The sequence below is a fragment of the Cavia porcellus genome, unplaced genomic scaffold, assembly GCF_034190915.1.
Source record: "Cavia porcellus strain 051 isolate PalLab524CR breed Dunkin Hartley unplaced genomic scaffold, mCavPor4.1 scaffold_27, whole genome shotgun sequence".
NCBI lineage: Eukaryota > Metazoa > Chordata > Mammalia > Rodentia > Caviidae > Cavia > Cavia porcellus.
In genome coordinates this window covers 32,704,832-32,728,354 of record NW_026947510.1, presented here as the reverse complement: position 1 = coordinate 32,728,354, position 23,523 = coordinate 32,704,832, and the positions used below count along the sequence as shown (strand labels likewise).

At 46.2% G+C, this 23,523-nt stretch overlaps 1 protein-coding gene across 1 annotated transcript in view; it reads left to right on the top strand.

The window, feature by feature from the left end:
- The window catches only part of LOC100728807 (putative ATP-dependent RNA helicase DDX11-like protein 8), a 33,361-nt gene extending 11,418 nt beyond the window's left edge, over positions 1-21,943 (top strand). The window contains 16 exon segments of the mRNA XM_063238282.1: positions 3,573-3,824; positions 4,357-4,505; positions 5,007-5,058; positions 5,472-5,579; positions 5,792-5,879; positions 6,273-6,481; positions 7,535-7,678; positions 8,441-8,487; positions 8,737-8,816; positions 9,668-9,712; positions 9,820-9,887; positions 10,772-10,810; positions 10,966-11,077; positions 11,179-11,241; positions 11,244-11,309; positions 11,707-21,943. Of these exon segments, the coding sequence (XP_063094352.1) occupies positions 3,573-3,824; positions 4,357-4,505; positions 5,007-5,058; positions 5,472-5,579; positions 5,792-5,879; positions 6,273-6,481; positions 7,535-7,678; positions 8,441-8,487; positions 8,737-8,816; positions 9,668-9,712; positions 9,820-9,887; positions 10,772-10,810; positions 10,966-11,077; positions 11,179-11,241; positions 11,244-11,309; positions 11,707-12,089 (1,905 nt within the window). The 3' untranslated portion in view covers positions 12,090-21,943.
- Positions 21,944-23,523: the final 1,580 nt, after the last annotated feature.

Here is a 23,523-nt window from a genome sequence, read left to right as displayed (position 1 = left end):
GGAAACATGGAAGAGCAGCATTGATCTTGCCTCGCTTACCCTGTTGGCCTTGTGCCTCCCTTTGTGGATTTCCATCCTTGTCCTCTGTTTCCCTCACATGTCCCCTCACTCTCCCCAGCCCTTATGTGTTTATCCTCGGTTCCGTGGCTTCTCTTCTCGTGTGTCCATTCCTGTGGAAATCTGCCCCCATGACACTGTTCCCCTTTATGTTCTGGTGCCTTCTAAATCACACCTCCAAGGAGATGCCATACCCTCTCATAACCCGAGTGGATTTTCTTTACCCTCCTGCTTCTAATGCACAGCCCAAGATACCTGGTTAACCTCTGAGTCACTAGTGAAACCTTCTGTGATTCCAACACCTAGTGGTGGCATCTTCACTTGGTGCCTGCACTGCCCTACATGGCACTGCAAGCTCTGGGAGTGTCACTATCTAGATTTCACCACAGTGTGTGCCGTCCCTCCAAGTGCACGTTACTCTTTCCCCTGGGCACTTTCTAGGTGCCCATGCCCAGTCCCAAATGTGATTCCCCTGCACCCAGGAGATGTCAGGAAAATGAATGAATTTCCTTTCCTGGTTGTGAACATTACAGCGAGGTGTGTGGGGTCCTGCTGCATGAGATGCCATCAGTCATCCGGTGCTCTGGGAGTGTTCGGTAAAGTCTGTTCCGTGTCTGTAATTTTGGAATTTTGTGCAGAGTTTTGTTTTATTTTTGGTTTGTTTACTTTTGGTTTTGGTACTTGGGATTGAAACCTGGGCCTTCTCCATGCCAGGCAAGCACCATACGGTGGAGTGACACCCTCAGATCACTGCAATGCATTTATTTATACACTTGGCATGTTGGTGTCATGTAACACTCTGCCTACACGTGACACCTGTTTGCTTGGGTTAACTTGGGCTCTCCATGTCCCCAGAGCTAGAGCAGCTCATTCACATGGCTCACCTTGGGTGCTTTTCATTCTCAGGACCAGCTTTACTCCAGCCCCACACGTGGTACTGACCTCCAGTTCAGCTGCTACCCACACTTGCCCACCTGACCCAGCTGCTGGCTGCTGATGTCCCAGATTGCCCAGAGCCCCAGCCCAGGTTCTGTTGATTGTGCTGCCCAGGACATTGCCATCCAGTGTCTCTCAGAAGCTGAGTGAAATGGTGCACTCAGCAGCAGTGTACTCTGGCACAGGGCCTTTCAAGTTCTAAGGCATGCCCATAGCTTCCACATCTCTGGATGATGATAATTTTATTAGTATTGTATACATCTCCAGCTGCTCACTTACTGTGTACCAGGTATTCTTTGGATCCTGCTACAGGCATTTGCCTTTCTGTCTTAACTAATTTCAGTGCCTACACCTCTGTGAGGAAGGGATGATCCTCACCCCCTTTTTGCATACATGTGTGGCAGCATGCATTACGAGGTGACCGCAGAGCCCCAGAGCTGGGAAGCAGAGGAGCCAGGATGTAGCCCCAACAGCCTGGCGGTAGCATCTGAAGCCTCAGCTTGCAGTCTGCACTTCCTCCTCCCTGGGCACGGGCTCTGTCTCCCCACTGCGCATTCTGCTTGGATCAGGGTTGGAACCTGTGCTGTAGCATCCTTGTCCCTGGGCAGAAGGGCTGAGGACCTGAACCGACCAGGTGCACCCAGAGGAGCAGCCTGTGGACTCGGTCTGTGCCAGAGACCTTGTCACCCAGAACCTCACCCCACACCTGAGGGGCTCACACAGCAGGACCTGCTGTCTTACACTTCTGCAGGTAGACTTCAAGGTGGCAGCAGGGCTGGCTTTTCCTAGGGCTGCAGTGAAAGGGTCTGTCCATGACCGTCCTTCCATGGACACAGTCTTCACCTCTGTGGCTGCATCTGGCCCCCACCCCAACACACAGGTTCTTGGGAAACATTAGTGCTCCCCTAGCCTCAGGTTCGCTAATTACATCTATAGTGATCCTGTGCCCAAATAAGGTCACTCTCTGGGATAGGACAAGGACTTCCTCATCCCAGCTTTGGGGGGATTCATTTCAGCCTGCAGCGAGGGCCACAGGGAAAACTTTGATATTTAAATCATGTCTCCAGAGCAGTTGACTGACTTTGGGGGGAAAAAAACGAACAAAACCTTAAGCAGTAGGACAGATAGTGTTGTGTCTGCACATTGGTTGCTTTAAAGCTGAGGCTAACATTGCTTGGCAACTCTGTAGATTTGCTCTGTTGAAAAGCTCTGAATTCCTTTCTATCCAGTTTAGTTTTTATTAGTTCTTATTTGCAGCACATAATGATTCCCCTCCCTTGGGGAGCTGGCACATGGACACAGCACATCTTAATTCCCTTTTCATCCCCTTCTCTTCCCCTCCCTCTTTCATCCCTCCATCTCTTGGTCTTCTTCCCATTTGCAAAAGAGCTGTCTCACTAGTTCCTATTTTCTGTCTTTTGATTTGCTCTTTATTTATATTTTGGGTTTTGTATAAGAAACCACATGATAGATAAGCTTTTGTGTCTGATTTATTTTACTTAACCTTATGAGCTCAAGGTATGTCCATTTTCTACAAATGACTCAAGTTTACCCTTCTTTGTGGCAGAGTAGTACTCCCATGTCTGTAAATACCACATTCTCTTTATCCATTCATCTGTGGACGGACATAAAAGTTGTTTCCAAGATTTAGCTCCTATGAGTATGCTGCTGTGAAGTACACATGCATCACTGAAATGAGTAGACACTTCTCTGAAGAAGTAAAAGCGGTCAATAAATATGTATAAAAAATATTCAGCATCCTGACCATTAGAGGAATGCCAAATAGAGCAATACTGAGATTTCATCTTTTTCCAGAAAAATTGGCTGTCAGGAAGAAGTCAAATAGTAGCAAGTCCTGGTGAGGCTGGAGGGGAAAGGAATCCTTCTCCACTGGTGGTGGGAATGTAAACTGGTATAGCCACTGAGGAAGTCAGTGTGGAGATCTCTCAAAACCCTAAAAGTAGAAATTCCATTTGACCCAGCTATTCCCCTTCTGGATGTCTTCCCCAGAGAGTTAAGGATGTTGTATTACAGGGACACATACCTTAATTCTTTTGGCAGAGGTGCTAGTCTAATTGATTGTTGCTGGTTGTTACCATGCAGAATTTGTATGCACCCCACAAAGCCACCGTAAGTTCCTTTCGGAGTGTTAAGCATCATGATTAAAGCAGTTCTTTCCTGCTGCTGGGCCCCATGTCTGTTTCTTTCCTTTTCCGTGTTTGTCCTGGCTGTTGTATTGGCTGCTCCTTTCCTTTCCTTTCCTGTCCTGTCCTGTCCTGTCCTTTCCTTGGTTGACTCAGGGAGCCCTTTAATTTGTAAAGCCAGAGCTTTGAAGCCTTTACGAAAATGAGAAAAGTCTTCTAAATTTTAGCAACTTGGAAGGCTGAGCTGGTTGGGTGAAAGGGGCCAGTCCAGCCTGGCAAAATATCAAACTCTGTTTCAAAATTAAAAGCAGAAAAACAAAAAGTGGTATAGTGCTTGCCTGGAAGGAAGAAGGCGAGTTCACGTAGGGAGCGCCGCCATCCAAGAGGAGGGAAGCTTGGGAGAAACGCTCAGCAACTCGCCCTCTGTTCCCACAGGAAAAGTTCCTGAGTCTCATCATCGGGGCTCTGACCTGGCTCCTTGACTTTGAACAGAAGACACAGCAGGAAGAGGCGTGCTGCCTCCTGGCTCCTGGAGCCCGGCCCCTGCCTGAGGGCCAGGACTTGCTTCCTGCAGCCCAGTCTTCTTGCCCGGTGCCCCGCACTGCCCTGACGCCTGGAGGAGAGCCAGATTTGGTCACCCAGTTTGTGCAGAGGAAGGAGGAGAGGGAGCTGGAAGAGCAAGTGAAGGCAAGTTTGGGTGGGATCCTGGGGTTGGTGCAGTGGCCTCTGTCCTCCCCCAGTCACCTGGTGGGTTCTCCTTGGCAATGGCCTGAGGCAGCAGAAGGAGGGGCTGCTGCAGCCCCCATGCTCTGGAGGCCGGTAGGGGTCCCCTTAGGAGTCTCCTCAAGGCTGTGTTCCTCAGGAGGAGCAGAGCAGAAGGAGGAAACCAGAGGAGTGGCCACAGTGCACAGTTTAAGTGCGCAGCCCAACGCCGGGTGGGTGCCCTCCTGTCCTGCCCCTGCCACACTGCTGGAGACCCCGTCAGGCTGTCAGGCCTCAGGCTGCTCTCTGCATCCCCACCAACTGTGTCCTCCTCATGCAGAGCTGGGCAACTTAGTGGCAAAGAACGGAGTCCAGGACTGGGTTCCTCTCAGACAGGCAGCGAGACTGTGTCCAAGGTCCATGGGAGGATGTCCTTGGTGACAGCCAGGTTGAGGCTGAGGCCATCAGATCCCCAGGCCTCAGTTCCAAGGTTTCTTCTCTCCATGCTGCTCTGCAGAGTCAGGAAGAGGAGGAGACCAAGGCGCTCCTCCATCTCAGTAGGGAGCTGCTGGCCGAGGGGTCAGGCACAGAGCTGCTGGAGCCTGAGGAAGAAGATCTGGTGCTGGGGGAGTATACAAATGACAAGGAGAGGACGGCAGCCATTGGGTGAGATTGCAGCTGTTATATTCCCTGTGTCCCCACTCGTGGCCAGGAGTGGACTCCCAAAGGCAGCTCTTCCCTCCTGGGGTTCCCTGCCAGGTCTCTTCCTACTCCCCTGCTTCCTACTCCTGCAGCTCCATGACCAGGGGCAGTTTGCCCCAGCCCTGTTCACCTCTGGTCCCACTATAACTCTTCTAGCACTAGGCTTGTCATCTGTCCTGTGACTTTTGAGTATGAGCCTCTGGGTTGTGACTTGAGCTTAGGGACCTGAGCCCTTTCCCCTTCCTCCCCACAATCCTGGGCCACACAGACCTGAGCAGTAGGCAGGCGGGGCTGGAGCTTGCAGGGGTAGGCAGCATCCCTGTGGTTGTAGGGTGCCTCACTGCAGGGTGAAGTCTGCCGGGTCTCAGTTCTGATCCCCCACAGCTCAGTAAGTGTCCAGGAACAGAGCTGTCCCTCGCCTAGCTGAGTTGCTGAGGGGAGACTGTGGCGTATTCTGTCCCTTAGGGTGGACGAGGATGAGAACGAGGAGGACCTGGAAGAGGAGCATGTCACAAAGGTGGGATGTGTGGCCCAGGGCCTTCTATGTGGGGCTGACCCTGGCATGCACAGCTTTTCTCTCTTGCTGTCCTCAATCTGAAGTCCCAGAGGAGAGGGAGCGTCTGCCTTAGCCTCTGTCTCACACTTAGGGTGATGCACGGGAGCGCCCTCCTACATTGTCCCCAGGAGGTGAGGGAGGGACATGACCATCTCAAGCCTCCGAGCCCTATGCTCCAGCAGGGTCAGAGGTGAGACCTGGCTCGTCTCGCCTGAGTGGCCTTCCTTGGTGCCATCTGATGTGGATGACACTGCCTCCTTAGGGGCCTGCATTTGCAGTCACTGTACCTGTTCCCGCAGGCTCCAGGCCTCCATGCTCCGAGAGCACCTGGGGCCGTTCTGTCCCCTCTTTGACTTCCCCTTTCCTCTGGGCAGATTTACTACTGCATCCGGACACACTCCCAGCTGGCCCAGTTTGTGCAGGAAGTTCAGAAGAGCCCCTTTGGCAAGGACACCAGGCTGGTGACCAGCGTCACCTGGCAGGTGAGTAGCGCCAGGCGTCCTGGCCCTGATGCTCTCCTGTCCCACCCCACACCTATGTCTCCCAGTCCAGGGTCCCGGATTGGACAGACAGTGGGGCTGAGGTGACTAAGCTGTGGGCACAGCCCGCACCTTGCCTGCTACTCCTAGAAAGGAGGAGTGGTGGCTCCTTGTCCCTCACCACCCTTTTCTTCACCTTGTCCTCTCGGCTTTAGAACCTTTGTGTGAACGAAGATGTGAGAAGCTTGGGTACTGTGTAGCTGATCAATGACTGCTGCATGGAAATGCAGAGAAGCCCGAATGGTAGGAGCTGGTACCAGTGAGGCCATGGCCACACTGGGGCAGGGAGAAGAGGGAAGGCTCGGGAGGGGCCAGGGGCCTAGAACAGGGGCCCAGGAGCCCAAGTCCAGACCGTGGGGTCCTGAAGGCAAAGCCAGCTTGGCCCTCTCCTGAGAAGGGAAGACGCCTGGTCCCTGGCCTGGAGGTGGATTTACAGGCAGTTTATGGAGAACAGAAAGTAGCCTCAGATGATGCATCTGACGTGTTAGCAGATGACACCGCCGAGGCAGAACTTGGAGGGTCCTTTAGACCCCCTCAGGGGAAAGCAGGGGTACCTCCATGTCCCCGAGCCTCTCCTGGTCACTGAGACATGTGTGGTCCTTCCTGTCTTTGCTTCTGGGCCTGTGCTGCCCACAGAGAATAAGAACAGAGCTGAGGCAGATAAGCCCAAGAGAAGACCGAAGGAGGGCTGGACCACCTGCCCCTTCTACAAACGGGGGGAGACACAGCTGCTTCGGGATGAGATCCTGGTGGCAGTGAGGGACATGGAGCAGCTGGTGGTCCTCGGGAAGGAGGCCCGGGCCTGCCCCTATTATGGGAGCTGGCTCACTGTCCCTGCGGCCCAGGTGAGCACGTGGTCCTGCAAGGGCCCCTGCCCTGTAGTCAGCTATGCTGTCCCATTCTAATGGGTCCATGGGCAGGACCCATCAGCACGGGACTCTGCACTGGGTGGTTGCATACAGAGAAACTGAGGCACACTCCTCCACCCTGCCGTAGTCTCCTGCCTGACCCTGACCCTGCATGGGTGAGGTGAGTGTAAACAGTGCTGGACCTGCTGATGGACACATTGGAGGAGGCCAGGTGATCAGGGTCCTGAAGTCAGCCCCTCCCTCGTGGTGTCCCTCTGAGGTGACTGCGTGCTGCATGTGACATTCAGTGACTGCCCCGGGTGGTCACTGTGTGAGCTGTGGTGCTCACGTCTGAACCAGGACCTTATGCTTCCCAGGTTCTGAGTATTTCTCATTGTTCATCACTCAAGATTGAACCCAGGCCTTTGCCCTGAGCTGCATCACCCCTTCTCTTTTTTTTGTTAGAATTTTTTTGAGACAGGGTCTGATCACATTGTTAAGATACACAGGCTGAGCCAGAACTTGCCATCCTGTCTCATCCTCCCAAGGTGCTGGGATGACACATGCACCATCACGCCTTCCTTGGAAAATTTTTATAACAAAAATTTACCTAAAATTGACAGAGTGCTTTAGTTTTGCTTACCGCCCTCCACTCCTCTGCCCTCAGCTGAGGCAGAGTTTGTCGAGCTGCAGATAAGGAAACTGTCTCCGAGGTTACACAGCTGCACAGCGGAGAGGCAGCAGCCCTAGCACTGGAGATCATTGTTGGTTCCTGGGCCTCAGAGCCACCTGAGGGCTTAGGGGAGGTCAGCATCAGGGATTCCCCAGTTCCTTCTTATCCTTGGTCCACTCCAAGCCTGCTATGTCCATACTTCTGAGATGGGCTGCGGCTGCAGTCACAGGTCTACGTGGTCACTTTCTCTCTGAATTTCCCTACACATGGATGGTCTGGGTAGGAAACAACACAGCTCCATCAGGACCGAGGTGGGAGGGTAGGTTCCCCACAGGACCAGGCCAGCCACCACCCCAGCAGCCCACTCTGCCCTCCAGCTGGTGGTGCTGCCCTACCTGATGCTGTTGCATGCGGCCACGCGACAGGCTTCGGGCATCTGGCTGCAGGGCCAGGTCGTCATCATCGACAACTTGATCGACACCATCACAGACGTACACAGCAAGGAGGTCAGCGGGTCCCAGGTGGGTTGACAAGCACGGGGCTGCAGGCTGAGGCCCCAGTCCTTGATTCTTCCGGGGACAGCGCTTGGTAGAGCTGCACAGTCCCGATGTCCGGCTAGGATGGGCCAGAGAGCAGCGGGAGTCTCAGGTTGCTGGGTCTTGTTATTCTTCGTATTGCTTAGGGGGATTTAATTGGGGTGCACTCGGATCCCCAGGAGTTTCTCTCTGTAAACTGTCACATCCGTGTGCTGCCTCTACCCTCCATACTGACCCCCTTCTGGGTGGAGGGGCCAGATCATGGCTGACTCTGGGAGCCTGGGCACTCGGGCAAGGCTAGCATCTGAGGTCACACAGTACAGCACCCAAGGTCACAGTGCAGGGATAGTGAGCTGGGAGGGGACTGCTGGCTTCCACCAGCGGAGCAGGATCTGAGATACTTTAGGCTGGGGTGTGACAGTTACCATGGGAAACACCAGGTCTTTCCTTGTCCAGGGAAAACCAGCAGGGAGCTTCCTTCCCTGAGGGTTTCAGCCTCTCATGTTGTCCAGCCTGGAAGCAGCTGTACACAAAGCAGAGCTTCCTGTGCTCTCAGCTCTGTCAGTCCCAGGGCCACAGACCCACATGCCATGGGTTCCTGGCTCCTGCTCCCTATGCCCATGACAGCGCCTGTGAGTCCTGAGCTGGTGTTTTCTGCGTGTGGTGTCAGTTTTCCCTGGCCCAGCTCTCAGCCGCTTGTCCAGAGCCTGGTCTGACCTCAGCCTGTGCTCCGTGCTCTGTCCCCAGCTCTGCCAGGCCCACTCCCAGTTGCTGCAGTACATGGAGCAATACAGGTGGGACATGGCCCCAGGGTGGGAGGGAAGGTTCTGGTCCTGTTGGCCTGGAGGGTGTGTGCGACCAACTTCCCGTCCTGGTCCTGTGTCCACAGTGGGTGCCCCACTGGGCCCTGCCTGCTTGGGACAGGACTTCTGGCTCTTGGGGGCCAGCCTGTCTTCTTCCTGGGGTGGTGATAATTTGTGACCTGGCCGGGTAGCAGGGAGCTGTAGGGAGCCCCCACTCAAGGCCTGCAGGTTTCTCCACAGGAAGCGTCTGGAGGCCAAGAATCTGATGTACATCAAGCAGATCCTGTATTTGCTGGAGCAGTTTGTGGCCATGCTGGGAGGTAGGCAGGCACTGCCCCAGTCCCCACCTTTTCCTTGGCTGCCAGCAAGGACCCCAAAATGTCCCACAAGTATTAGTTGTGTCTCGATCATTGATTTTCCAGATTCTCATTCCTTCTGCTGAGTCCAACAGTCAAACCTCACAGCCTAGTGCATTTGCCCTAATTCTGTGCTCTTTCATTTTTTTCTTTTTGGTACCAGGAATCTTGCACTTGCCAGGCAGGTGCTGGGCCTTGGCGCCTCTGTGCCATTCCCCCCACCACACTCTTCTCCACACTTGATGCAATGCGTGGCATTCTGTGAAGGGGTTGTAGTCTGGCAGCGTATATGCGGTGCCCTGCATGGCCTCAGTTTCATTTGTCCCGTGACGGGAGCAGTCTGTTTGAACCCAGGTTCACAGATGAGTCACTGAGTGGAGACCGGGTGCTTCTCATGTGACTACGATGTGGACCCCTGGCCTATCTGTGTCTGTGCCCGCAAAGGTGGGGAGCTGGTGGGGATCTGCAGAAGGATCTTAACCCAATGGGTTCCCTGCTTCCTCTGCCTTGACCACTGCAGCCCACCACCCTGGCAGCCATCTGCTCCTTGTGCTACGTGTGGTGGGGGCCGTCTGCCCTGTTCAGGAGGAGGCCCGAAAAGAAAGAAACAGGTTCCATGTGCATTGGGCCCGTGAGGCAGCCGGAACCTCTGCCCTCTCAGCAGGTTCTCTGCCTGCCGTAAACGACCAAAAGCAAAGCAGCCGCTGGAGCCTGCTGCGATGGGAAGGCTTAGTCCTGTGAGCAGTGTGGAGATGAGAAGGCAGAAGTGGGGGGGTGGGCAGCTCCACTTTGACCTGTTTATGTCTCTTTCTCAGGGAATATTAAGCAGAACCCCAACACACAGAGCCTCTCAAAGACAGGTGAGGAGTTGCTCGGCAACCTGGGTGATCTGAGCTTCTCTGTCCCTGTGACACCGGAAGCCGGGCTCCAGTGTAAGCTCCCAAGCCCTTCTCCTATCTCCTCTCAGGGACTGAGCTGAAGATCATCAACGACTTCCTCTTTCAGAGCCAGGTGGACAACATCAACCTGTTCAAGGTAGAGCTGTTGCCTTTCAATCTGGGCCCATCATGTGTCCTTCTTGGCGCCAGCTATGGGCGCTGATGCTTTCAGATTACAGAAGGAATAAAAAGCAGAGACCCTGTCACGAGGCAGTCTGAGGACCTGAAACACAAATGCAGGAAATTATTAGCCCCTTAAAACACTGTATACCTAGGAAGTGGGGGCTACACAACAGCATCCTGAGATATGGGCAGAACAGTCCCCACAGCCAGTGGCCGGGCTGCACAGGGTCCATTACCAACTAACCTTTGCTCCCATAATAGCAGGGCCGCACCTGCTTTTTTGCCTTTGCTTATAATGTTTTTTTAATCTGATTCTTAGCTCCTCAGGGTCCAGCTCAGCTGCAATCACTGGGAAGGAAAGCAGGGGACAGACCATCTAGGGAGCAATCAGAGCCATGGGACAGTTATGAGGAGGCCACTGGGGTGGTGCTGTGCTGGTGGGCAGAGATGGAGGAGGAAAGAAGAGGGGCAGGGTGGGTGTGGAGCTGAGCTCCAAGCTTGTTTTTTTTTTTTTTTTGTCTTTTTCATTTTTATCGGTACCAGGAATCGAACTCACGACTGCCTGCTTGCAAGGCAGATGCTTATGTCGCTGAGCTAAATCCCCAGCCCCTCCAGGCTTGTTTTGTTTTGCTTTGCTTTGCTTTGTTTTGTTTTGAGACAGAGTCTTGCTGTGCAGTTTAGGCTGGCCTTGAGCTCACTTTGTAGCCCAGGCTGGTCTCAAACTTGCAGCAGTCCTCCTACCTCAGCCTCTGGAGTACTGGGATTACAGGTGTGCACCACCACACCTCGCAGGCTGCTTTCTAAAGTGCATGTTGCAGCCGCCGCCACCTCATGGCCATCTCTGTCTCACGTTTGCAGGTGCAGCAGTACTTCGAGAAGAGCAAGGTCAGCAGGAAGGTATGGCCCCACATTGGCCCTCACTGCCTGGTGTCCTGCCTCCGGGGTCCCTGCTGGTCTCTGTCCCTTATCCTCAGGCTGGCGGGGGGGTGGGGTATGTGGGCTGCAGCCCCTGGAGTCCTTGTGTTACACCACCACCCTCTCTCCTCCTCCAGCTCTGTGGCTTCACGGAACGCTGTGGTGCCATCCTCTCACTGTCCTCAGAGTAGTCCAGACTGGCAGGGCTCCAGCAATTCCTGCAGAGCCTGCTCCCGGGGGTGACCGAAAGTGAGTCTCAGGGCAGGAAGATGAGCTGGGCTGCAGGCCTGGGTGGTGCTGGACCTGACCTCACTCGGGTCCCGTCCTCTGTCCTCCCTCCGCCTATGCAGCTCCCACCGCCGACCCAGAGGAGGCTGAGGTTGAGGCTATGTGCGCCGCTTCCCCACTGATGCACATGAAGGCTTCCTCGCAGCCCTCACCACTGCCAACCAGGATGGCAGAGTCAATCTGAGCCGCCAAGGTACTGAGCAGCCTGGCTGGGCTGCTTCCTGAGAGAGGGCCGGGCTGCAGCAGGGAGCTGCACCGGGGGCTCTGGGCACATCCCAGCCTTACCCGGTTTGGCAATGGCCAGGGCAGGCAGTGGCCCTAAGGGCAAAAAGTCATCTTCTGGCTGTGTAAGCTGGATTGATTTCTCCCTTTGCACTTGGCTATGCTTTGCCTCTGTGTGTGTGTGTGTGTGTGTGTGTGTGTGTGTGTGTGTGTGTGTGTGAGACGCCTGTGCTGTCTGCCTTGGCACTTGTCCTGGACGGAACGCAAGGCTGGACTCCCTATTCTCTGCCGGCCCATATGTGTCCTGCAGGGCACCCGGGAGCCCTGTGCTCAGGCGGGGCCCACCCCTCTGTCTGTCCCCCTTTCAGGCAGCCTCAGCCAGAGCAGCCTCAAATTCTTGCTCCTGAATCCAGCTGTGTAGTTTGCCCAGGTGGTGAAAGAATGCTGGGCAGTGGTCATTGCAGGGGGCACCATGCAGCCGGTAAGGACCTCAGCCCCCATCTCCTGGTGCTGGGATGGCTCAGGGGAAGGAAGCAGCCTCAGTCAGGTGTCCTCCCTGTCCCGCTGGTCCCAACCTAAAAGAGGTGATGCGCAGGCCCAGCAGTGTCCCCTGGGTAGCACTACTGAGGCCTCACAAAGCCTTTGTGTATCTCAGATCTTTGGTGCCTCCCTGAGGTCCCTTCCTGCCCCACCAGGGAGGTGCTCACCTTCTGAGGCTAGTGTAAAGCAGATGTTTTGGGTTTCACCATAGGAAGCAGAGAGGAGCTGTGGGGGAGAAGCAGGTCTTCATTTCACACTCAGAGATGAACCATGGTGTGTGGCACGGCAGTGCCTTTCTGGGGTTAAGTTTCACAGGTGTGTATGCATCTTAAAAACAACAGAATCACCTGTATGTGCCGTTACATTTCACTTTTGCACTCAGAAACCAGTAGCATGTATATCTTTCGTGGTCAGCGGGGATACATTTACTCCCCTATCTCAGTTATTTTTTGCTTATAGCTGAGACACAATTCCCAAGTTAAAAAGGAGAGAGGTTTCCTTGGCTCACAGTTTGTAGAGGTTTCGGTCCAAGGCACAGTTTGTAGAGGCTGGGTCCAAGGCAGAGTAGCAAGCCAGAAGAAAAGCCATTCACGGCAAGAAGCCTCATTTGGGTCATAGGTTTTTTTTCAGAGGTGGCGGAAAGTAGGTGTGCAATGCTGAGATTAAGGATGCTGGGATTAGGGTGGGTGATTGTGGGCTGGTCCACTAATCGGAGTGGCAACACCCTTATCCCAGCAGTCTAGACTAAGATAAAGGGGGCAGAAAGAGGGTTGTCTCCCCTTCTTGTTGCTTTTCTATCTTCTGCTGCAATGAACCATTAACCCCTCTGCTGTGTGCTGCCCTGCCTTGAAGCCAGATGATTATGGACTGAAACCTCTACAAATTATAAGCTAGATAAATGTTTCCCCCTTTAATTTTGGGCATCAGGTATTTTGTCTCAGCAACTAGAAAAGTAACTAAGACATGATAAAAGCTAAGGAAGAACTAAGAGTGGTGATGCAAATCTGTAATCTCAGTATTAAGGCAGAAGGATCTCGAGTTTACAGCCTGGGCTGTACAGCAAATTCCAGGCCAGCCTGGATTACATAGCAAGACCCTGTCCCTGAAACCAACCAACCAACAACCAACCAAGAATTCAGTCAATCAATAACCAACAGAAAACCAAACAAACAAAAGAAGAGGTGATTTTCAAAGTAGAATGAATGCGCATATGCATGAAAGGCTAAGTTGCAAAGTAATATAATGAAAAAATATTCAGTAAATTTGACAGTACTGTTTTGGTATGATAGTGACAAATGTGAAATTTCAGTAAGCAGGCAGATAAGTCAGAGGTATGGAATTGGAAACATTTTGTTTAGAAGTTTCTTTTAAAATAGTTTGCTTAGTGACAGGAAATAAAGAGGCAGCATCTAAATAGTTATATGTAGGATCATATTTTCAAAGAAGGATAGGAAAGTTAAGGTGAAAATCTCAGTTGAAGGTGAGGTTGAAAAAGATTCAAGATAGATGATGTTTTATTGACAAAATTCTTGAGTCAGCATACAGTCTGAAGGAATAAATTTGGGTGAAAAGAGTATCTCCTTTCCAATGGGTGGAGGAAGAATGTGTGAAGATTCTGACACATGTATTTTTTTTTTTTTTTTGGCTTTTTTGAGGTAGTATTTCTTTGTGTGGTTCAGGCTTGCCTTTACCTCTCTTTGTAGCCCAGGCTAGCCTCAAAGTCACAGAGATCCTTCTGTCTCAGCCTCCTGAGTGCTGGGATTACAGGTGTGCACCACCATGCCCAGCTTTGGGATTTTTTTTTACTCTGATACATTTTTAAGTGATGGGGAAGAAAATGTCAATTGTCCTTACCTGGTAAATTTTGTTTTCTCAGTGAAAGACAAGATCATGTGCTAAGCATGAGGGGGAGATTATAGATGGCAGAAGTTTGGAATATTCACATGGGAAAGGGAGACATTTGCTTGGAAACAGCATTGCCAGGCAGCACAGAGAGCTGAGGGAGGCTGAGGGGTGATACATTTTAGTGACTTTAGTCTGTGCTACTGGTGAGTTTTAGCAGCAGCCCACTTTGGGCCAGTTGTAGTGAGAGGTAAGCCAAATGATAGGAATGATGGAGAATGGGAATTTTCAGGGTAGTTTTGGAGGAAGAAAAATGTTGTAAAAAAATCAGAGGGGAGAGAATTAGACCAGAAACCCAAGTAATAGGGTCCCTGAGAGAGGAGCATGTTTGATAGGAAAATATTTGGGAGTAGTAGTGTAGGACATAAAATAAAATATCATAGTGAATATTTTCGAATATATCCTATTTCTTTATAGTAGAGTTCTAAAAGTGAAACACATAGGCCAGAATACTGTACATGCCAAATTTTTTAAAAAATTTTATTTAAAAAGAAAAAGAGAAAAAACAAAACAAAACAAAGCGGTGTAAGGTACAAGTAATACAGAACAACAACAACAACAAAAAAAAAAACAGTAAGAAATCACCAGTTAATAGATTACATATTATCATCTTAGAGATAGTTGCTCAAGTCACACTATCAAAGAATACAAAGTGAACATTCAAACAGTGAGACTGCAAACAGTTGTGTTCAATGATCCAACCAAAAACATTAATATGGTCAGCTATTTAACACCCCTAAACACACTTGCTGTTGTATCTTTCGGAGCACTTTTTTTCCTTCTCTTTTTTACAACAAAATTTACACATTTTGGGTCTTATCCTTAGGTCTTATTACGTTTTTTGGGGGAGAGAATAAAGTCAAATATGGCAAAACAAAGCTGTCACTCAAAACCAAAGATACACATAGCACATGATGTAAAAACAGAGTAGAGGGTTATCAACAATGGTTACCATAATGCCTCTTGCTTTCTTAAAAAGAATCGTCTATCTCATTAGGTATTATAAAGTTGAACAAAACAGTAGAGAACAAGACCAATAAAACCTAAACCTTGTAAACATTACAGGACTTCCAAAGAAGATAATAGTCAAACCAGAATGTGCATCATAGTGAATCTTATTGCCTTCAAAGTAGTTGCCTATACCCTCAAACTTGATACTATCATACAGAACGGAACAGAGTCTAATGAGTCAAAACAAGATAATGGGAGTATTACAGGACTTCAAATCAAGTTAATAGTATACTATAACTATAGTATATCCTGCTAATTTTTTTGATTTTTCCCCTTAATTAAAAAAAATCACAAAAAATAACTAAATAATTTTTTAATGAATAAGGGAGAGATTGAGATAAAAGAGGACATAACAACATAACAATACAGGTCAAAGCATGACAGTTTCAGCAACCTAGCGCTTCACTACCAAATAACATCATTTAATAGTAGTTACCATAGTGTCTTTTTTGAAATATTTGAATATAACGTCATATACTATAGCTTCAAACATATCAAGTCAGTGTAAAACCATTCAAGTGGATGAAAGCATTGTAGGGTATTTAGAACTAGATAACAGAAAATGAACAATGGTTTCTAAATTATCTCTTTGCCTATAACAATTTTTGTTTATACTATCACATATAATAAAATCCAGCAAGGTACATCATGATAAAACCAAAGGAGACAGAAGAGCCATAGTTTGGTGGGGCTTCAAAACAAGATGATAGTAAATCAGCACTAGCTATTACGATGACTTATTTTCTTCAAAATAGCTGTTCATTTCATCACAAGCAATAATATCAAGTAGCCCAGAATAAAGCCATTCCAATTAATAAGTGAAAACTATATAAGGCTTCAAGGCCACATAATGGGGAATCATGATTACCACACACTTTTATATATTTGACTTATTACTTACATTAGGGGAACTATTCGGTATTCACACAAGTGAGATTGATTTATTTCACTTAAGAGTATGGTCTCAAGCTGCGCCCATTTATTGATGAATATCTCAATGTGATCCTTCTTTATAGCTGAGTAATACTTCATTGTATAGAAATACCACAACTTTTTTATCCATTCCTCAGTTGATGGACACTTGGGTTGTTTCCAAGATCAGGTGATTACAAATTGTGCTGCTCATATATCACTGTGGTATGATGCTTTCTGTTCTTCTGGGAATATGCCTAGAAGTGAAACAGCTGGAACAAATGGGACTTCCAATCCCAGCTTTTTGAGAAATCTCCAGACTGACCTCCACAAAGGTTGTACCAGTCTACACTCCCACCAACAGTGTAGGAGAGTTCCTTTTCCCCCACAGCCTCTCCAGAATTTGTTGTTGTTGGTTTTCTTGATGCTGGCCATTCTTTCAGGAGTGAGATGGAATCTCAGTGCGGTTTTAATTTGCATTTCCCTAATGACCAATGATGATGAACATTTTTTCATGTATTTATTTGCCATTTGTATTTCTTCATTTGAGAAGTGTGTATTCATCTCAGATGTCCAGTTTTGGATTGGATCTTTGAATTTTGGGGGTCTGAGTTTTTTTAATTCTTTATATGTTTTAGACAAAAGTCCCTTGTCTGAGGGAGAGTTCACTAAGATCTTTTCCCAGTTTGTGGGTTTTCTTTTCACTATGCTGGAGATTTCTTTTGACATGCAGAAACTTTTTAATAAGAAGTGGTCCCAGTTATTGATTCTGGGAAGTATTTCCCGTGTAGTTTGAGTCCTGTTCATGAATTCTCCACCTACCCCTCTGTCTTCAAGGTTTCTACCCAACCTGTCTTACAATAGATTTAGTGTTTCTGTTTTAATATTCAGATCTTTGATCCATTTAGATTTTAATTTAGTACATGGTGATATTCTGGGAAGTATTTCCCGTGTAGTTTGAGTCCTGTTCATGAATTCTCCACCTACCCCTCTGTCTTCAAGGTTTCTACCCAACCTGTCTTACAATAGATTTAGTGTTTCTGTTTTAATATTCAGATCTTTGATCTATTTAGATTTTAATTTAGTACATGGTGATAGACATTGGTCTAGCTTTAGCTTTTGGCAAATGGAGAGCCAGTTTTTCCAACACTATTTATTAAAGAGACTGTCATTCTTCCAGTGAACCTGCTTGGCTCCTTTATCAAAGATAAGGTGGTTGAGTGTGTTTGTAGTTGTGGTTGTATATTCTAATCTATTCCATTGATCTTCAGCTCTGTTTTGATTCCAGTACCATGTTGATTTTACTACTATTGCTTTGTAGTATAACTTCAAGTCAGGGATTGTGATGCCTCCTGCCTTGCCTTTGCTGCTTAGAATTGCCTTTGCTATTCTAGGTCTCTTCTAGTTCCAGATGAATTTTAGGAGTGATTTCTTTAGATTTATAAGGTATGTTGATGATATTTTTATTCGGATTGCATTGAATCTGTATAACAGTTTTAGAAGAATGGCCATTTTCACAATGTCTCTTCTTCCTATCCATGAGCAAGGGATGTCTTTCCATTTTCTGAGATCATCTTCAATTTCTTTTTTCAGTGTATTATAATTTTCCCTGTATAGGTCTTTCACTTCTTTCATAAGAGTAATTCCTAAATTATTTCATTTTTTTGCTTACTAGTGTGAAGAGTGTGGTTTCTCTTATTTCCCTGTCTGTGATTTTGTTGTTAGTGTATAGGAATGCTATTGATTTCTGAGTATTGATTTTGTATCCAGGTACATTACTGAATTTATTTTTTATATCTAAGATTCTTTCAATGGAGTTTAGGGGGTCTTCTATGTAAAGTATCATGTCATCTGCAAACGATATTTTAACTTCTTCTTTTCCTATCTTTACCCCTTTTATTTCTCTCTCTTGTCTGATATCTCTGGCTAGTACTTCCAGTACTATATTAAATAGGAGTGGTGATAAAGGACATCCTTGTCTTGTGCCTGATTTTAAAGTAAAGGCTTTCAATTTTTGGCCATTTGTATGATGCTGGCTGTTGGTTTGTCATAGATGGCCTTTATTATATTGAGGTAAAGACCATCTATTCCAATTTTCTGTAAAGTTCTTATCATGAATGAATGTTGGACCTTATCGAAGACTTTTTCTGCATCTATAGAAATGATCATGTGATTCTTTTGGCTTTATTGATATGGTGGATTACATTTATTGATTTACGTATGTTGCACCATTCCTGCATTCCTGGGATGAATCCCACTTGGTCATGGTGTGTAATTTTCTTGATGGTTTACTGCATCCTATTTGACAATATTTTATTGAGGATTTTTGCATCTGTGTTCATTAGGGAGATTGGTCTGTAATTCTCTTTTTTAGTTGGATCTTTCTCAGGTTTTGGTACTAGAGTAATATTTGCTTCCAGGAATGACTTAGGAAGGATGGCTTTCAATTTCATTGAATAGTTTGAGGAGTGTCGGCATTAGGTCTTCTTTGTATTTCTTGTAGAATTCTGGCGTGAATCCATCTGGGCCTGGGCTCTTCTTTGTAGGTGAGGACTTAATTACATTTTCAATTTCATTAACAGAGATTGGGTTATTCAACAGTCTTACATCCTCTTGATCTAGTTTGGTACTTCGTATGTTTCTAAGAATCTGTCTATTTCTTCTGTGTTATCAAACCTTTGAGAGTAGAGGTTTTTGAAATAGGTGTTGATGATCTTCTGTATTTCTATTGGGTCTGTAGTGATTTCACCTTTTTCATTTCTTATTGTATGAATTTGAGCTTTTTCTTCCCTTTTTTAAATAAGGTTGGCTAGGAGCTTATTGATTTTATTTATTCTTTCAAAGAACCAAGTCTTTGATCCGTTGATTCTTTGGATTGTTTTCTTAGTCTCTATTGCATTGATTTCTTCTCTGATTTTTATAATTTCCTCTCTTCTTTTGGCTTTGGGCTTGATTGCGCTTCTTTTTCTAGCTGTTTGAGGTGTAGCATCAAGTTACTTACTTGTATTCGTTCAGATTTCCTGATGTGGGAACTCAGTGCAACAAATTTTCCTCTGAGGACGGCTTTCATTGCATCCCACAGATTCTGGTAAGTTGTATCTGCATTTTCATTTTCTTTTAGGTATTGTTTAATTTCTTCTGTGACCCATTGATTACTCAAGAGTGTGTTACTCAATTTCCATGTGTTTGTGGGATTTTTGCAGCATCTTTTATCATTAATTTCTAATTTCAGAGCGCTATGATCCGATAACGTGCAAGGGATGATTTCAACTCTTTTGCATTTGTTTAAATATGTTCTGTGAGCTAATATATGGTCTATTTAGAGAATGATCCATGTACTGCTGAGAAGAATGTGTATTCTGATGTTGTTGGGCGGAACATTCTGTATATGTGTATCAAATCCATTTTTTTGCAGGTGTGATTCAGTTCTGTTATTTTTTGCTCATTTTCTGTGTGGTTGATATGTCCCGTGGTGTCAATGGTGTATTAAGGTCCTGTTACAATTGTGTTACTGATAATTTGAGTTTTCATTTCTGTTAATAGTTGTTTTATATAACTGGGTGCTCTGGAGTTTGGTGCATATATATTTAAGATAGTTATCTCTTCCTCTTGGAGTTTTCCCCTAACGAGTATGTAGTGACCTTCTTTGTCCTTTGTGATCATTGTTGGTTTAAAGTTCACATTGTCTGCAAACAGAATGGCTACTGCTGCTTTTTTTGGGATTCGTGCTGCATGAAGTATTGTTTTCCATCCTTTGACTTTCAGTCTGTGAGTATCCTTCTTGGTTAGATGGGTTTCCTGTAAACAGCATATGTTTGGATTTTGTTTCTGGTTCCATTTTGCTAGTCTGTTTCTTTCGATTGGTGCATTGAGACCATTTGCATTAATGGTTATTACTGTTAAATGCTGGTTTATTGTTGACATGTTATCTCTCTGCTGTTGCATCTTTATCTTTCTGTTCTGTTTAATTATCTGCTTTGCTTAGTGGTTTTTTTCCTTTGTGTATGTAAACTGTCTCTCAATATTTTTTGCAGGGTTGGTTTGATGTTCATGAAGTTCTTCAGCTGTTCTTTGTCATGGAAGTATCATATTCACCATCAATTTTGAATGATAGTTTTGCAGGATACATCAGTCTAGGTTGGAAATCATTTTGCTTTAGGATCTGGAATACTTCACTCCATGCTCGTCTTGACTGTATTGTTTGTGCTGAGAAGTCTCCTGTGACTCTGATAGGTTTTCCTTTATAAGTGATCTGTCATTTCTCTCTGACAGCTTTTAATAATCTATTCTTGTGTTGGATTTCTGGGATGGTGATTATTATATGTCTGGGTGTAGTTTTATTTTGCTTATGACTATTTGGAGTTCTATATGCTTCACTGATCCTGATGCCAGTTTCTGATCTCATGCTTGTGAAATTTCCAGCTATTACTTCTCTAAATAACCTCTTGACATCCTTTATGTTGTCTCCTTCTTTTTCATTAATCCCTATCTATCTTATGTTATTTTTCTTTGCATCATCTTGCAGTTGTTGAATTGTTGATTCCTGATTCCTTGTTATTTTTAAAAGATCTTTCCTTTCCTGTTCACTAGCTGCAATCCTGTCTTCAAGGTCTGAAATTGTATCTTCACTTTCATTGAGGCGGTTTTTACAACTTTCAGTGGAGTTTTTTATTTCCTGTATATCTCTGTGCATCTGCATTATGTATTCTGTTTGTTTCTTATATTGCTCATCTAGGGATTCTATCTTTTTGTTTAGTTCCTCCAATTTTTTTAGCTGTGCTTTCTTTAGATATATTCAGAATCTCTTTCATTTGTTTTATCATTTCTTTTTTTACCTGGGAGATTATTTCTAGTTTGAATTCCTTTAAAGCTTCCTGTAGTTGCTTGTTCATTTCAGTAGCTATTGTGTCCGATATTTGAGGTGAATTGCATATATTTTCTTCTATATACATCACTCCTAGGGTTTCTTGAGATGGGCTGGAGGTTTAATGTTGTAATTTGGTCTTTTGTTTTGTCATTTTCCTATATTTCTGTGTTTCAAGTGCTATTTGAAAGCTTCCTCAAGGTCTTTTGGAAATTCCCTTCTATGTTCGCAGCTCCTGAGACTCTGGTACCCCGTTACCCCAAGCCACTGGGCCTGTAGAACCAATGGCCCTCTTCTGCCTGTTTAGAACTCAGTAGTTCCAGATAAGCTGGGCTTCAGGAACACTGTGCGCCCACCTGCTTGTTGGAAGCTCCACAGTTCTCCAAGCGCAGCTGGGATGGGCAGGCAGACGTAGATGCCTCAAACCCACTTACCCACTTCACTGCACCCAGAAGCCTGGAGGTTCCCGAACAGTCTGGGTTTTGTGCAGAGTGCACTGAGCACTTACCACAGGCCACGGGGCCTCTGGAGCCTGCGATGCTCCCCTGCTTGCTGAGATATCCACAGTCCTCTAGACACATGAGGTGTCAGATGTAGGTGCCCCAGATCTGCCCAGCCCCTCCTCTGCACACCGATGGTGATGTACAGGAGTCCCAAATAGGCTGGGCTCCGGGGATAGCATGTCCCCGCCTACTTGTTGGAAGCTCCACAGTTCTCCCAGCACAGCCGGGATGGGTAGGCGATTGTAGATGCCTCAAACCCACTTAGCCACTTCACTGCACCCGGAAGCCTGGAGGGTCCTGAGCAGTCTAGGCTTTGGGCAGCGTGTGCTGAGCACTTACCACAGGCCGTGGGGCCTCCGGAACCTGCGATGCTCCCCTGCTTGTTGAGATATCAACAGCCCTCCAGACACACGGGGAGGCGGATGCAGGTGCCCCAGATCCGCCCAGCCCCTCCTCTGCACACCGATGGTGAGGTGCAGGAGTCCCAAATAGGCTGGGCCTGTACATCACAAATTAAAAAGATTTAATAGGTAATAGCAGGTTACTTTTCCAAACAAGTTGAAGTAACTTTATTCCTACTAGTAGTGCATGAATGTACCATTCTTCTTCCCTCCTCAGCTCCTTGGTTTCAATGTTTTAAATTTTGACCAATTATTATTATCCTTTTTGTTGGGTGATAATATGTCCTTATAGTTTTTTTTTTCCTGCTTTTGAGCAACTTCTCAAATAAACAAGGTATTTATATTTACTCTGATTTATGAATTCCTGTCCTTGTGCCATTTACATTGTCTGGTGTTTATTTTCCTTTTTCTTATCAATCTGTACCTTAGTGGTAATATACTATCTTTCATATATTAGTTATAATAACCTGTTTTTGGTCACATGAGTTGTAAATATTTTCTGCTGTGTTTTACAACATTATTGAAGGATTTCTTTCTTCCTATTTACTCATTTTAAATTTGAAAAAATTATGTACTTTTCAACAGTTTCATAATCACTTAAGAGAATAGCAAGTTACTACATTGTATATTGCTATCTTTAGAATAATTTATTCAGAGTACAAGACATAAACAAAAAAGATTCATCTCATATATGCCAGCTGGTTTTAGTTATGGTACTAATCTTAGTTTGTTGAAAAGAAAGATTTGTGTTACCAATTTCTTTTTGTAAAATTATGTTATTTTAAGCTTAACACAATTGCATAAATTTATTGTGTACAACATGATTTTTGAAACATATACTTTGTGGAACAGCAAAATTGAGATAGTAACATATTTTCTGCCATATTTATCATTGTTTCATGGTAAGGACACAAAACGTTTTTTTTTTTTTTTTTTGAGATAACATCTCACTATGCAATTCAGGCTGGCCTTGAACTCACTTTGTAGCTCAGGCTGATCTCAAACTTGCAATGATTCTTTTGCCTCAGCCTCCCACGTGCTGAGATTACAGGTGTGTGCTATCACACCCAGCTAAGGACAGAAAATCTTTCAGAAACTATTGATTGATTGCAGTATTGGGATTGAATCAGAGACTTCATATTGAGCCACATTCCCTGTCCTTTATTTGAGACATGGTCTCACTGTGTCACTAAATTGCCTACACTGTGCTGGAAGTTGTGCTCCTCTTGCCTCAGCATCTGAGAGTGTTGGGACCACAGATGTGTACCACCATGTCCTGCTCCTTTCATCGTTTTTTGAGTAAAGTCCATCATCATCATCATTATCATCATTATAGGAATAGGGACCAAACTCAGGGATTCACACATACTAAGCTGGTGCTCTACTACTAAGCTATAAATCCAACCCTAAAATACAGTGTTTTTTTTTCCCCATACTCAGTATTTTGCTCTTTTTTTAAAATTTTATTTTGAAAGTAAAAATGAAACAGCACAAGACAGAATAAAGCCAATCAAGACAATGCAGTGAAATTGGTACAGGATTTCACAGTAGAATACTGGGATAGTAGTAATATGTACTATGGTATTTAACTTCACAATAGTTGTCCAGTCAATTAGGTATAGCAAAATCAAACCAAAAATACATTATAAAACCAATTGAGAATACTGAATAGAGCAAAAGAAACTTAACAAAACAGTAAAAACAACCTATGCCTTCAAACAGAAGATAGAAGGAAATCTCCCATATTTGTTATACTGCATATGGTCATCCTCCAAGAGATGCTGAGACATCTATCCCCAGCAGCTATGGGGGGAGGGGGGAGGGGGAGGAAGGGTGCTTGATTTTCAGCGTAACAGTAGGCTCACCGGTAATAGTTCTCCTCCAGGCCCTCGCCGCAGGCGCTTACCAAGAGGGTGGGTGAATAAGCTGTCTGAGTCCCACCATGGCCGGATCTTGGGAGCACTGGTTCCTAAAATACAATGTTAACTATAATTACTGCACTATACCGTAGATCTCTTGAATTTATTTGTTTTACCTGAACTTTGTATCTTT